At 47.6% G+C, this 13,874-nt stretch overlaps 1 protein-coding gene across 1 annotated transcript in view; it reads right to left on the minus strand.

Annotated features, from left to right (window-relative positions):
* The window catches only part of Unc119b (unc-119 lipid binding chaperone B), a 13,675-nt gene extending 7,544 nt beyond the window's left edge, over nt 1–6,131 (minus strand). Inside the window, exons 1-2 of the mRNA XM_055606200.1 lie at nt 5,867–6,131; nt 2,063–2,176 (exon numbers count right to left, since the gene is read on the minus strand). Of these exons, the coding sequence (XP_055462175.1) occupies nt 2,063–2,176; nt 5,867–6,110 (358 nt within the window). The 5' untranslated portion in view covers nt 6,111–6,131. The remainder of the gene's footprint in view (nt 1–2,062; nt 2,177–5,866) is intronic.
* Nucleotides 6,132–13,874: the final 7,743 nt, after the last annotated feature.

A 13,874-nucleotide genomic window follows, 5' to 3' on the forward strand; every position in this document is an offset into this window, starting at 1 on the left:
GAGAGGAAGGGGGAGGGGAGGGGAGAGGAAGGGGGAGGGGAGGGGAGAGGAAGGGGGAGGGGAGGGGAGAGGAAGGGGGAGGGGAGGGGAGAGGAAGGGGGAGGGGAGGGGAGAGGAAGGGGGAGGGGAGGGGGAGAGGAGGGAAGGGGAGGGGAGGGGAGGGGAGGGGGAGGGAAGGGGGAGGGGAGGGGGAGGGGAGGGGGAGGGGAGGGGGAGGGGAGCGGAGGAGGGGAGAGGAGAGGGGAGGGGAGGAGAGAAGAGGAGAGGAAAGGAAAGGAGAAAGGAAAAAGGAAAGGAAAGGAAAAAGGAAAAAGGAAAGGAAAGAAGGAAATGAAAGGGGAAAGGAAAGGAAAAAGGAAAGGAAAGGAAAGGAAAGGAAAGGAAAGGAAAGGAAAGGAAAGGAAAGGAAAGGAAAGGAAAGGAAAAAGGAAAGGGGAAAGGAAAGGGGAAAGGAAAGAGGAAAGGGAAAGGAAAGAGGAAAGGAAAGAGGAAAGGAAAGGAAAAAGGAAAGGAAAGGAAAGGAAAGGAAAAAGGAAAGGAAAGAAAAAAGGAAAGGAAAGGAAAAAAGACAGAAACAAAGAAAGAAGGAAAGAAGGAAAGAAAGAAAGAAAGAAAGAAAGAACGAAAGAAAAAGAAAAAAGAAAGAAAGAAGGGTAGGTGGGCTGGAGAGATGGTCTGGCATTAAGTGCACTGTCTGCTCTGACCTGGGTTCAAATCCCAGAACCCATATGACAACTCACAACTGTCTGTAACTCCAAGATCTTGACACTCTTGCACAGACATGCATGCAGGCAAAACACCAATGCACATAAAATAAAGGTTAAAAAAAAGAAAAGACAGAAAGGAAGGAAAGAAAGACAGACTGACTGACTAACCATGGGGCTGGACGGGGCCTGAGAGCTGGCTCAACAGTTACAACTATTGCTCTTTGGATGCCTCAAGCTCAGGCACTCACAGCTGCCTGCTACCGCAGCTCAGGGGATCCAACACCCTCTCCGGTCTCCAGAGGCAGCTGTGCTCATGTGCACAAACTCCCAGATGGACACACAAGGGCACACACATGATTTTTTTACTCTTTGGAAAAAACAAATAAAACAAAAGAAAAGCCACTAAACCAGGAAGCCTAAAGCACTATCAAAGGCAAGCAAGAGACTGCCCAGACTGACTCAGGGAAAGGGCTTTCCTCAGGAGAGTCTAGCTGCAGCGGAGGTGGAGTGTGCACTATAGACAACAGGAAGGGATGAACAGGAACAGCATCTCAGGGAAGTGTCATACGCAAATTCTGGGTCTCAGCTCCCTCTCAGTAAAAACTGGCTGAGCCTCGCCTGGCGATGCTGATGCACACCTTTAATTCCAGCACACAGGAGGCAGGGGCAGGCGGATCTTTGTGAGTTTGAGGCCAGCCTGGTCTACAGAGCGAGTTCTGGGAGAGCCAGGGCTACACAGAGAAACCCTGTCTCAAAAAAACAAAACAAACCAACAAACAAAACAAAGACAAGCAAACAAACAAACTGGCTGACATGATTATATAAAGTCAGTCACTGAAGAACCTGGGCAATGCCACCATGAAATGGTGACATGTCAACCTTCTATGCTGGTTGTGGTGACACATGCCTGTAATCCCAGCACATGGTAGAAGGGTGCATGTAGGAGCTCAAGGGCACCCTCGGCTGCACAGCAAGTTCTGGGCCAACACGGGCTACGTAAGAACCTGTCTTAAAAACATAACCGGGACAGTAAGATAGCTCAGCACCCAAAGGTGTCTGCCACACGATCCTGGCACCCTGAATCAAATCCCTGGACACCCCATAAACATGGAAACAGAGAACTAACTCCACAAAGCTGTCCTCTCTCTACCCTCCACCTGGACATTCTGGCACATGAAGGTACTCACATACACACACACACAAATACAAAAATCAGCCTTTTAACAAAGCTTCAAACTAGTGTCATCCGCAGGTGAGGCCACCACAAGCGATGGCAGGTCATGGAAGTGGGATAGAGTGGAGGCCCAGAAACAGCTGTGCCGGCACATGAACCCGACCACAACACCCAAGCCTACCTGATGTGCAAGGCTTGGCAATCTCAAAGAGCACTGTCCCCGTCTCCAGATCTCGGATTTTGAAGCGGGTAAAATCAATACCGTAGATATTGTCTTCAGGTTTACATAAATAATCTGAAAAGGAGAGACCAATGCTATTAAAGTAATCTTCCAAAATTACCATCTATTTCATTCCCTGGTTTTGAAGCAAATGTGTTCTTTCCCTATGCAATTCACTGAAAATGCTCCACCAAACATCCTTTTTTCTTTTTTAAGATGTGTTCTTATTTTACATGTATGGATGTTGGAAGAGGTCTGAAGAAGGACTTAAGGACTTATGACCCTCCAGAATTACAGCTGCTGGCAGTTCTAAGATGCCATATAGGCTCTGGGAACTAAAGCCAGGTCCCCTGAAAGAGCAGTCAGTGCTCCCAACCACTAAGCCATCTCTCAAGGCCCAAACATATCCTTTAAAATTTAACTTTTGCCAAGTGGTGGTGGTGGATGCCTTTAATCCCAGCACTTGGGAGGCAGAAGCAGGTGGGTCTCTGTGAGCTTGAGGCCAACCTGGCCTACAGAGTGAGTTCCAGGACAGCCAGCACTACAAAGAGAAACCCTATCCTGGAAAACCAAAAAATAAAAACAATAAAATAAAAAGTTTATTTTTTGTTTTAGTCACTGTTCTATTGCTGTGAAGAGACACCATGACCAAGGCAACTCTTATGAAAGTTTCAGAGGGTTGGTCTGTTTCCATGGCAGCACGCCTGGTGCTAGCACAGAGGTTCTCAACCTTCCTTCTGCTGAGCCCTTTAATATAGTTCCTCATGTTGTGGTGACCCCAACCATAACATTATTTTCCCTGCTACTTCATAACTGTAATTTTGCTGTGGTTATGAATCATAATGTAAACATCTGTACTTCCTGGTGCTCTTAGGTGACCCCTCATGAAAGGGTCATTAGACACCCCCCCACAGGGGTCATAACCCATAGGTTGAAAACCACTGTGCTAAAGTAATAGCGGAGAACTATATCCTGCTCTGTAGGCAACCCCTCAACGGTGGGCCTTCTGTGGGCTTTCTGAGAGCTCCAAACCCACCCCCAGTGAGCCACTCCCTCCAAGACCACACCCCCTAAACCTTCTCATCCTTTCGGCGCCACTCCCTGGAGGCCAAGCATTCAAATAAATTAGTATTTGGGCCCTTCTTATTCAACAATGTGTACAGGTGTTGTGCCTGCGTCACATGGGTACAGTGTGCAAGGAGGCCTGAGGAGGATACCATATCCCCTAGGACTGGAGTTGCAGACAGTTGTGAGCCACCAAGTAGGTGCCGGGATTAGAACTCAGGTCCAATGGGAGTACAGTGAGTAATCTTAACCATCAAGCCATGTCCACAGACCCCAAACATCCTCTTGTATTGTCAAAATTAGGACATTCAAGAAAGAAAAGGGGAAGCTTCTTCCCCAGAGAGAGATGGTTCAGAGATACATTATATACATGGATGAAATTGTCAGAGAATTTTTTTTTTCCATTTTGATTTTTTTGTTGCTGTTCAAGACAGGGTTTCTCTTTATAACAACACTGGCTGTCTTGCAACTCAGTTTGCAGAGCAGGCTGGCCTGGAACTGAGATCTGCCTGCCTCTGCCTGGAATTAAAGGTGTGGTCACCGCTACTCAGCACAGTACTTTCTATTTGAGTTTCTTTTTTCCTTAAACACATTCATTTTTATTTTGTGTGCAGCGGTGTTTTGCCTATATATATGTCTGCCTGAAGGTGTTGGACTCCCTAGAACTGGAGTTACAGACAGTTGCGAGCTTGTCACATGGGTGCTGGGAATTGAAGCTGAGTCCTTTGGAAGAGCAGCCAGCGCTAGTGCTCCTAACCACTGAGCTATCTTTCAAGTTTAATTTTAAAATATATATATATTTAATGTATACTGAGTAAGAAATAATATAGGGTTATTTGTGAACAGTATCAAAAAGCAGATCAAACTCTTCTGGATAAGGCCAGGTTATAAATAACCTGGATTATTTATTTCTGCAGACATAGAGTATATGGCATAACTACTCAACCCTCACTGTAACCCAAAGATCTATGGACAGGATATAAGCGAATGAGTAGGTCTACACAATGAAATGGCTAGCGCACACTGATGCCACGTTTAATAACCACGTGTAACAAGAGCTTAACATCTGCACCACTTCAAAGGTTAAAACCGTTCTCAGTTTGTAGGCTACGCAAAAGCATGCCTACATCAGGATAACGGCACAAGAAAGGGGCCAGATGGATTAGGACAAAGCGGTGCCTACAACAAACCAAGAAACTAATCAAAACTACATCACAGAGATACTGTCACCTTGTCTGCTGACCCCACAGCATCTTTTCCAGCCCCTCCGCACTGTCTCAGCATGCTTGTGTCAGCTGTTTCATGCTGCACAAGTGGGTCAGCCTCCAGGGAGACGGCAGACTCAGGAACTACTCTAACTCCAAAGCTGTGTGCTGGAGGTTCTGCATCTTTAGCAAGTGTATGCTCGCAGAACAAAGAACTTAAGAGTGATGAAATCCAAAGGTCACTAAGCTCTGGCTGCGGCTTTCTCTAAGGACTTGCAGAGATGGAAAAAGAACATCACTCTCAAGCCTTCAGAGGAGACCTGAGTGCTGTTGGCATGTCTATAGATCCTAAATCACCGGTGTGGCGGAAAGGATGTCAGTGGTCAGGTGCTAACCATGTCTGTACTTTCAAAACCCTAAGTGAAAATCGAGAACTGAAGCGGCTTTTCACTGTTCTGGGACCACAGAGTAAGACTATCTAAAGTTGTATTCAGGCGGGCAAAAGAGAGTTCCAGCCCAAACACTGTTGGGAAACTGGGCCACCCAAACATCCAAAATCAAATTAAAACTATTTTAGGAGACGGAGGTTTCCTCTTGCACAGGCTGAACTAGTAATAGCCACTTTCCCTCAAACTCCCATTTCCAAGTCGCTGGAGCTGCTGGTAACAACCTGAACAGCACAACCCAGCAGACAGTCTGGCATCCTTCAGGGAAGCAGGGTTAGAAGTCTCAAGGGCAGGGTTGGTGAGGAGGACAAGCCAAGGCTAACCAGGTGACTAAAAACTCCTGGGAGAAGGTAACTGCAGGGGAAAGGGTGTCAGGTCAGGGTTGGCCTGGGCAATTTCCAAATGGCAGAGATCATCAGGGAACAAACACCTAATTCTTCCCACCATTCCCTACACGGCTAAAAAGACAGGAAGGTGACTTCTTATGCGAAAATCAAACTTCTGAAACCCTGACACAATTGTAAATTCACTAGAGAAAAATAAGGTCAGGAGCAAGATCCCCACGCCAGTGTGCACATACACTGAAACTTAAACTTTTTTTTTTTTTTTTGTGGCACAGCTTAAGTCTGCAAGCGATGCAACAGTCATGTGTCTGACGGAAGCACTGGCTACCTGTAAACAAAAGGGCACCGCTTGACTCCCAACCCCGAAGGGGACCAGAGCAAGGCCCGGTGGGGGAGGGACTGTCAGGCGCCTGAGCCGAGAGAAAGGTGGAGTCGAGTCAGCAGGTAGGGGCTCCGTCCCTGGGGGCTGGGAGAGCCGGGGGTTGATCGGCAAGATGGGCAGGAGCCTGACTCAGGGCCCGGGTCCCAGGCGGGCAGGGTCGGACCAGGCCCAGATAAGGCCGGACTCTAGAGAAGCCCTCGGCCGCCGGGTCTGGGAAAGGGGCCTGGCCAGCCTGAGCGGTCCCCGGCGCCACCACACGGCCCGGCCCGCCACGGGCTCGCGGGCCCGGTGCCCAGGGAGGGCGCGGCCCGCCCGCCACTCACTCTCGGTGACCCGGTTGAGGCGCAGGACGTGCTCAGGGCGGATCGTGTCCAGCGCCAGCAGCTCCTGCTCGGTGATCGCGGCTCCGGCGCCGTCGTCGGCCGTGTGTGTGGACGCCTGCCGCCGCACCTTGAGCCGATTCAGGACGCCGCCGCCCGCCTTCTTCTTGTCCTCCTTGCCAGCCACCAGCCCGCCGGGCCCAGTCGCCGACCCCACGGTCGCAGCCTTCGGGTTCGACCCGCTCATCGCTCCAAGATGGCCGCCACCTCCCGGCGCCGTAACTATGGAGAGCGGAGGCGGGGCCTGAGCGCCTGGGGGCGGAGCCGGGGGCCTGGGACCCGACCTACGACGAGCGGCTTCGGGGACAACTTCGGTCCTATCAGGTGAGATGTGGCTGGACTGGGACCTGAGGATCTTCACGCTCCGTCAGGTCCTCACGCTCACCCGTGATATCTGAAATACCTCCTTAAAAAAGTAAATAAATAAGAATAAAGTGAGATAGAGGCTTAGGCAAATGAGCTTCTGCAGTAATCAAGTGTGGACAGGTATTTTGAGATAATGCTAACAGCCATTATCATAGACTGTTCAAACTGCGTCCTGTGCGAAGATAAACTTCAAGATAAAACTTTTCAATCAGGCCGCTGTCTTTGGAGTCTGGCTCAGCAGTTAAGAGCACCGGCTGCTCTTTCAGAGGACTCAGTTTCCGTTCCCAGCACCCAAGTGTCAGCTCACGGCATAGACACCTGTACTTCCATTTCCAGAGGATCTGACACCCTCTCACACAAGTAGTGCACAGGTCATGCAGACGGTGCTCATACCTATAAAATAAAATTAAAATTACAGAAATAGACCGCTAGTACTAGGTCCCGGCTACGTCAGACACTGGACTTAAGACACCAGCCTAGGTAGGCTTCAGAAAATAAAAGGACATTTGTTGGAACCACCTAGTTGGCTGAGAGGAAGCCTGTGTAGTTCTCCAGAACGTTCAATGGGGGAGCTCACACTTTGCCAGGGAACACAAGTGAACAGGCTATCCTGTCACCCTTCCTGAGAGGGTAAGTGGGAAGCAGCCCACAGACCAGCTCTGCTCACTCCCTTTAAGAAGTGTAGCCAGGGTACTAGAGAAAGTCATGGGGAGCTGGAGAGATGGCCCAGTGTATAACAGTACTGTCTTCTCCTCCAGAGGTCCTGAGTTCGGTTCCCAGCAACCACAAGGTGGCTCTCAACCATCTATACTAGAATCTGATGCCCTCTTCTAGCATGCAGGCACACATGCAGATAGAACACTCATACATAAAATAAAATCTTTTTTTAATTTTTGATTTTTTGAGACAGGGTTTCCCTGTGTAGCCTTGGCTGACCTGGACTCCCTTTGTAGACAAGACTGGCCTTGAACTCACAGAGATGCCCCTGCCTCTGCCTCCCTGAGGGCTGGGATTATGGTATTACCACTGTACCTGGCTAATAAACAAAAATCTTAAAAAAAAGAGAGAGAGAGAGAGAGAAAGAGAAAGTCATAGGTTTCACAGAGGTGACACTGGTACCAAATTGGTTGGGGAAAGGCTCTGCTCTTATTTATTATTTATACAGTGTTCTGCCTGCAGACAAGAAGAGAGCACCAAATCACACCGTAGATGGTCATGAGCCACCATGTGGTTGCTGGGAACTGAACTCAGGACCTTTTGGAAGAGCAGCCAGTGCTCTCAACCTCCAAGGCATCTCTCCAGCCTAAGGTGTGCTCTTCTACCACAAATGACCTCCCAGGGTTGTGTGTGTGTGTGTGTGTGTGTGTGTGTGTGTGTGTGTGTGTGTGTGTGCGCGCGCGCGCCTGTGTGGACAACTCCATGCACTCACTTCTCTCCTCACACCTTTATGTGGCTTCTGGGAATTGAACTCAGGTCTGCGGGCAGGCCTGGTCTTCTCTGCTGACTGTTGTAAAGTATGTTCTGGATTAAGCTAGTATGAAACCCAAGCCCCCTGCTGATTGTCAGCATCTGGACATAATTTACAGCAGGTACCCGGAACCATTTTACCAGACACAAAGGGTCTGGGATCGGTTGTTAGGCCTTCATTGTTCCTGGACAAAAAGCCCTACCTGATCCTGCCCCTGCTGCCGAATTCCTTTCTAAATGCCATCTTGCCATCGGTGGTGCTTACAAAACCCTATAGGGAGATGTTAATGCATAAAGAGAATTCAGTCTTTTCTTTTTGAAACAACTCTTTCATCCCGAACTTGCTCTGTAGAAGACTCTGTCCTTGAACTCAGAAATCTTCCCACATCTGCCTCCCAAGTGTTGGGATTAAAAGTGTGCCCCACCACTGCCCAGCTCTGAAACAACTCTTTTTTTCTTAACTCTTAAAAACGCATTAAGATGGTGACACTTAAGGATGGTGACACTTAAGCACTCAGGATACAGAGGCAGGTGGATCTCTGAGTTTGAGGAGAGCACGGTCTTAAAAGTGAGTTCCAGGACAGCCAGAGCTACCCAGAGAAACCCTGTCTCTTCGTGGGGGATGCCCCTGCTAAGCACTAGGTTAACAGCGTGTGGTGCCACCTGGCGCTACAGATTCATTTCTAACAGGGTTAGGAAACTGGAGTTATGACTTCCAACTGACTTTCCTCACTACTTTCTAAGGTTTATGAAAGGCTCTCTTTGAAAAAACAAAAAAAAAAAAAAAAAAAAAACTTTAAAATTACGTATGCTAACAGTTTGAAGGAAGGAAAATAGAGAATTAGTGCATTAAATAGAAACTGGCCTCCCTTTGACCCCAGCACTGTGTTCTGAGTCTCCCCGGTCACTGTAAGAGGTGTGCCTGTGGCTGTCTTCCAAGGCAGTCCCACAGTAGCCAGGCAGTCTGCCTCCAATCAGGCCAGGCAGGTGGGGCCTAGAGCTGGTGCAGCCAAGGTAAGCTTGACATCACAGGGCTTTTCTCAGCAGACAAGGGAGGGCAGTTCTGCTGCTTCCCTAAAGATGGCTTGCGTCAAATCAGCAAGCTGGGGCTGGATGGCAGGCACACCTTGTGGTCTGGGATCCAAAGACCAGTAATTTTCCTGGTATCCAAGTCACTTCACTCTGAGGCTGAGGACTGCTTTTTTTTTGTTTGTTTTTTAGATGAATTCATTATTTATATCTACCTGTTTCCCCCAAAAAAGATTTCAAGCATATTCCAAAGCCACATGGTACATGACTGGTGAGCACAGCTTTCACAGCTCTGTGTAGGTGTAGCATGTTTGATCCAGCAGTTCCTGAAAGGAGTGTGGTACTTAGAATGATAATGCGCCTCACAGTATCCTATGGATGAATAGTCGGTTCCCAGCTGATGGAACTGTTGGGAAAGATTAGGACATGTGGCCTTGGGGATGGCGTGTCACTGGGGGTAGGTTTGGAGGTTTTAAAAGCCCACATCAGGCCCTGTTAACTCTCTCTGTATCTGGTGTGTATCGAGATGTTAAGTGCTCAGCTACTGCTCCTGTGCCACAGCCTGCCTGGCAGTCCACTGCGGAGTTCCCTATCCTGACGGCCATCAACTCTAACCCTCTGAAACTGTAAGATCCATCGGAAGTCTTCTTTCTTCTATAAGTTGCCTTGGCCATGGCACCTTGTCACAGAAATAGAAAAGTGACTAAGAGAGCTCTCAAGAAACACCTGCACATGTGGGTGTGCGCTGCACAAATTTGTCCCGGAAAAAAATGAGCTTTCAGTGTTCACTGGGGACTGGTAAAACAGACCACAACCTTGTCATCGCTCTTGGGAAGCCCTTCAGATTGAAGAACTCTCTGTACCAATCTGTTCTACACAGACTCTCTAGGACATACTGGTGGGGGGGGAAGAATGATGTGCATAGAATATCTTCATGTGTCTGTTTAGAAGTACATTATGTTGGACTAACAAGATGGCTCAGTGGGTAAAGACACTTGCCAAACCTGAGGACCCGAGCTTAATATCTGGGACCAACATGGTAGGAAGAAAGCCATCTCCTGTATGCTGACATGCCTTGGCACATATACACACAAACACACATTAAATTTTATTAAAATTAAAAAATACTATATAAATACATTTGCAAAGACATATCAAATAAAAGACACAAATCAACCTGTCAACTGTGTTGTCCTGTAGAAATTAAGAGGGACAGAGTAAGTGTTGAAGGGTTGAAAATACAGTAAAGTGGTAAATACAAGGCCCTAGGTCTGATCACTAGTACCTAAATAACTAAAACGAAAAGGTTCTTTTCGGGCTAGAAAGATGGCTCAGGGGTTTAAGAGCACTGGCTGTTCTTCCAAAGGTCCTGAGTTCAATTCCCAGAAACCACATGGTGGCTCATAACCATCTATAATCTGGTGACCTCTTCTGGTGTGCAGGTGCACAGAGCACTGTATATATAATAAATAAATCTTAAAAAAAAACAAAGGTCCTTTTCATATTTTATTCCCATGTAATTTTTTAATTAATTCATTTATGTATTTTACATATATGTGTACTCTATCTGTAGATCACTTGCATGCCAGAAGGCATCAGATTCCAGTATAGATGGCTGTGAGTCACCATGTGGTTGCTGGGAATTGAACTCAGAACCTATGGAAGAGCAGAGTGCGCTCTTAACCACTGAGCCATCTCTCTATCCCCCTCCCAATGTAATTTTAAAATGTTTATCTGTGCTGTCTGTGGAGGCCAGAGGTTGATGTCAGGTGTTTCCCTCAATCTTTCTTCATCTTATTTTCTGTGATGGGTCTTCACTGAACATAGCACTTAGCAGTTCACCTAGACTGGTTAGCCAGCAGCCCCTGGGACCCACTTCCTGTACCACCACACCTGGGTTCTCACAGGGTGCTGGGGAACCCAAACTCAGGTCACTGTGCTTTCACTTTACCCACTGAGCCATCATCCCAGCCTCTGTATTACATATTCTTATACCTCCATGTCTTTTTTTGATTTTCGAGATGGGGTTTCTCTGTGTAGCCTTGGCTGTCCTGAACTCATTTCGTAGACCAGACTGGCCTCAAACTCACAAGTGATGGGATCACAGGCGTGTGCCACCATGTGCAGCTGCCCCAACTTAAAAGGTTACTTTCTTTTAAATGTTTTGTTTGTGGGTGTTTGCCTGCATTCATGTGTGCACGCCGCTTGCATGTCTGGTCCCACAGAAGCCAGAGGAACTAGATCTCATAGAACTGGAGTATGGCTGAGCTGCCATAAGATAGCTGGGAACCAAGACTGTGTCCTCTGGTAGAGCAGCATGCACTCTTCACCTCTCAACCATCTTCCTAGCCAAGGTTACTCGTTTTATAAAAAAGAGAAAGAATGTATTTCCTGGTACTCAAGAGGCTGAGGCAGGATTGCCGAGAATTTGAGGCTAGCCGTGGATATACAGTGAGTTCTGGGCTATCCTGGACTACAGAGTATAACTCTCAACAAAACAACACGCGCGCACGCACACACACACACACACACACACACACACATTTAACCATAGTTTATGTTTTAAAAAGTGTGTGTGTTTGTGTACATCTCACAGATCAAAACACAACTAGGGAAAATTGGGCACTTCCTCTCACGTCAGTCCCAGGGAAGGTTTTCAGACTTAGAAGCAGACCCTTTTTCATGGCCTTAAAAGTACAGGTTTGGGGTGGGCATGGTTTACACACCCATAGAACCTAGCACTTGGGGGATAAAGGCAGGAGTATCTCAAGTTCAAAGGCAGCCTAGGCTACAAGGTTAGATTTTTGTCTTAAAAAATTAAAAAGTACAGGTCCTAGGGTCAGAGCCAGTTAGCAGCTGCAGGACTTTTGGGTAGCCCATTCCTCCCCTGAATCTGAGTCCTCAGTTATGTCAGATAGTCACCACAGCTCCAAAGTTGTGAAGATGAAATGGAAAACAGCAACAACAGTGAAACAGTCCTCCCCCAGGGACCTCTCCAAAGGCAGAGAGAAGACATGGAGCTGGATGGGAAAATATAGGTACCTTCATCAGGGTTAGACATAGGCAAAAACCACCTGGGACCAGGCTTTGAAGACACAACACATTTAAGTAGAAGCAGTAAGGCATTTTTTTTCTTGATTTTTTTTAATAAATAAATAATTTGTTTATATATGGCCCTAACTGGCCTGGAACCTCGAATTTTCAGAGATCCAACCACTTGCCTCTGCCTCCCAAGTGCTGGGATTAAGGCTCGCACCACCACACGGTCTCAAACAATTTTGAGTACTTTTCACTACTGTAGATGGCTAAGAACAAACAAAACTAAGACTCTTGGGATTGCCAGTTCCAGAACGCCCATGCGCCACCCCCTTTGCCTTGACCTCTCACCTTTGCTACAAGAAGCTTTCCAGTAGTGTTAAGACTATCACCTCTCCCCTCTATGGAGGATGGGCGGGGATGAGGGCTAAGTATGGAGGAAGGTCTGACACACAGGCTCCAGCCAACCGGGAGCCTGATTTCCTAAGTAAGATTAATATCTGGACCCACAGAGAAGTTGTCCAAGCCAACAGCGGCACTTGGCCCAGGATCTTCTGTCAGACAATTTCCCTCCCTGTAAGTCCCTAGAGTAGTTAGTGCCTTTTCGGCAGGTCACTGCTGCAATGGAACTTAAACAGTAACAGCCACCTCTTCATTAGTAAAGAACTCTACCTTTGCGTGGGCTCAGCCAGAGTCTCTGTGGGCCCTGGGAACAGACTCCATCAACAATGGCTTCATTCTAGAACTGAGCATGAACCCTGCCCTTGAAAGGATAGCCCAGCAGGCAGAACAAAGCCAGACACGTGCATTCCTATCTGGAGAAACAACGGGTATGTTGGGGAGACATGAGGAATATTCAAGATTTAGAGTCCAAGACACTGGGTTTGGTGCACACCTTTAATCCCAGCATTCAGGAGGAAGAGACAGGCAGAGCTTCATGAGTCCGGGACCAACCTGGTGTACATAGTGAGTTCCAGGACATCCAGGGTACACTCTGATACAAAAGTATCAAAAGTAAGTAAAGTAACTAAGTAATTAAGTAAATAAATAAATGGTCCTAATTCCCCCCCCCCCCCTTGCTGTGTGGCCTTGGGCCAGTCACTCTCAAAGAGAAACACTAACTGGAGCCAAAGTCAAGTCTTTAAATACTTGGCATTGTGCCAAGCCCATCTCAAAGGCTCACCTGAGGATGTCTGTAATTAGAATAGCTCGGAAATACAGGCACTGATGGTAGGTAAGACTGGGTCTAAGCCATGGCTTGACCATTTACTAACCAGTCTGAGGTAAATTATAGATATTTTGAGCTTCTTGTACCACAGCCGCAAAACACAGCTGATAAATTTGGGGGGGGGGGGAGGAGAGAAGAATCCTTCTTGCATTCTGGCCTTCCACTTGCCATAAAAGGGGAAACGAGAAATATCCTATGGCTTTGCTTGTAGGTCCCCTCTCAGTAGGGGGGACAGGACAAGACACAGCTGGAGGCCTAGTGTGCCTCTGAACAGCAGAGTCAGAGCTGAGCTTTCCAGTCATATTGAAGCAACACACAAGAACTTGATTTTTCCTGGAGTGCATGCACTGCTGGTTGAGGTGTTCATCTGTGTGGAAGTGTGTGCCAGTTTATGTTTGAAGGTCAGGTGACAACCCTTGGGAATACCAGTTCCCTCCTTCCCTTTGTGGGCTCCAGGATCTAAGTCAAAGCATTAGGCTTGGTAACAAGGACCTTTACTTACTGAGCTATCCTGCCAGCACCGGGCCAAGAGTATCATTTCCTACTCCTCCTTGGTCTCCCTTTCCTTCCCACATTACCTTCTATTATTACTTGGGCGGCCCATTTACTTGTCTCCTGAGGAGGTACCACAGCACACACAAAAGTCGGTTCTCTTCTACAACCTGGGGATCAAACTCAGGTTATCAATCAGTTTTGGCGGCAGCCAAGCAATCTCACTGGCCTTTTTTGGGGGTGAGGGTGGGGAGCCCAAATTCAATATGTAACTGAATATGGTCTTCAATTCCTGTTCCTCCCACAATGTTGCGATAACAAGTATGTACTGCC

Source organism: Psammomys obesus, unplaced genomic scaffold, assembly GCF_907164565.1.
Source record: "Psammomys obesus unplaced genomic scaffold, mPsaObe1.curated_primary_1811, whole genome shotgun sequence".
Lineage (NCBI taxonomy): Eukaryota > Metazoa > Chordata > Mammalia > Rodentia > Muridae > Psammomys > Psammomys obesus.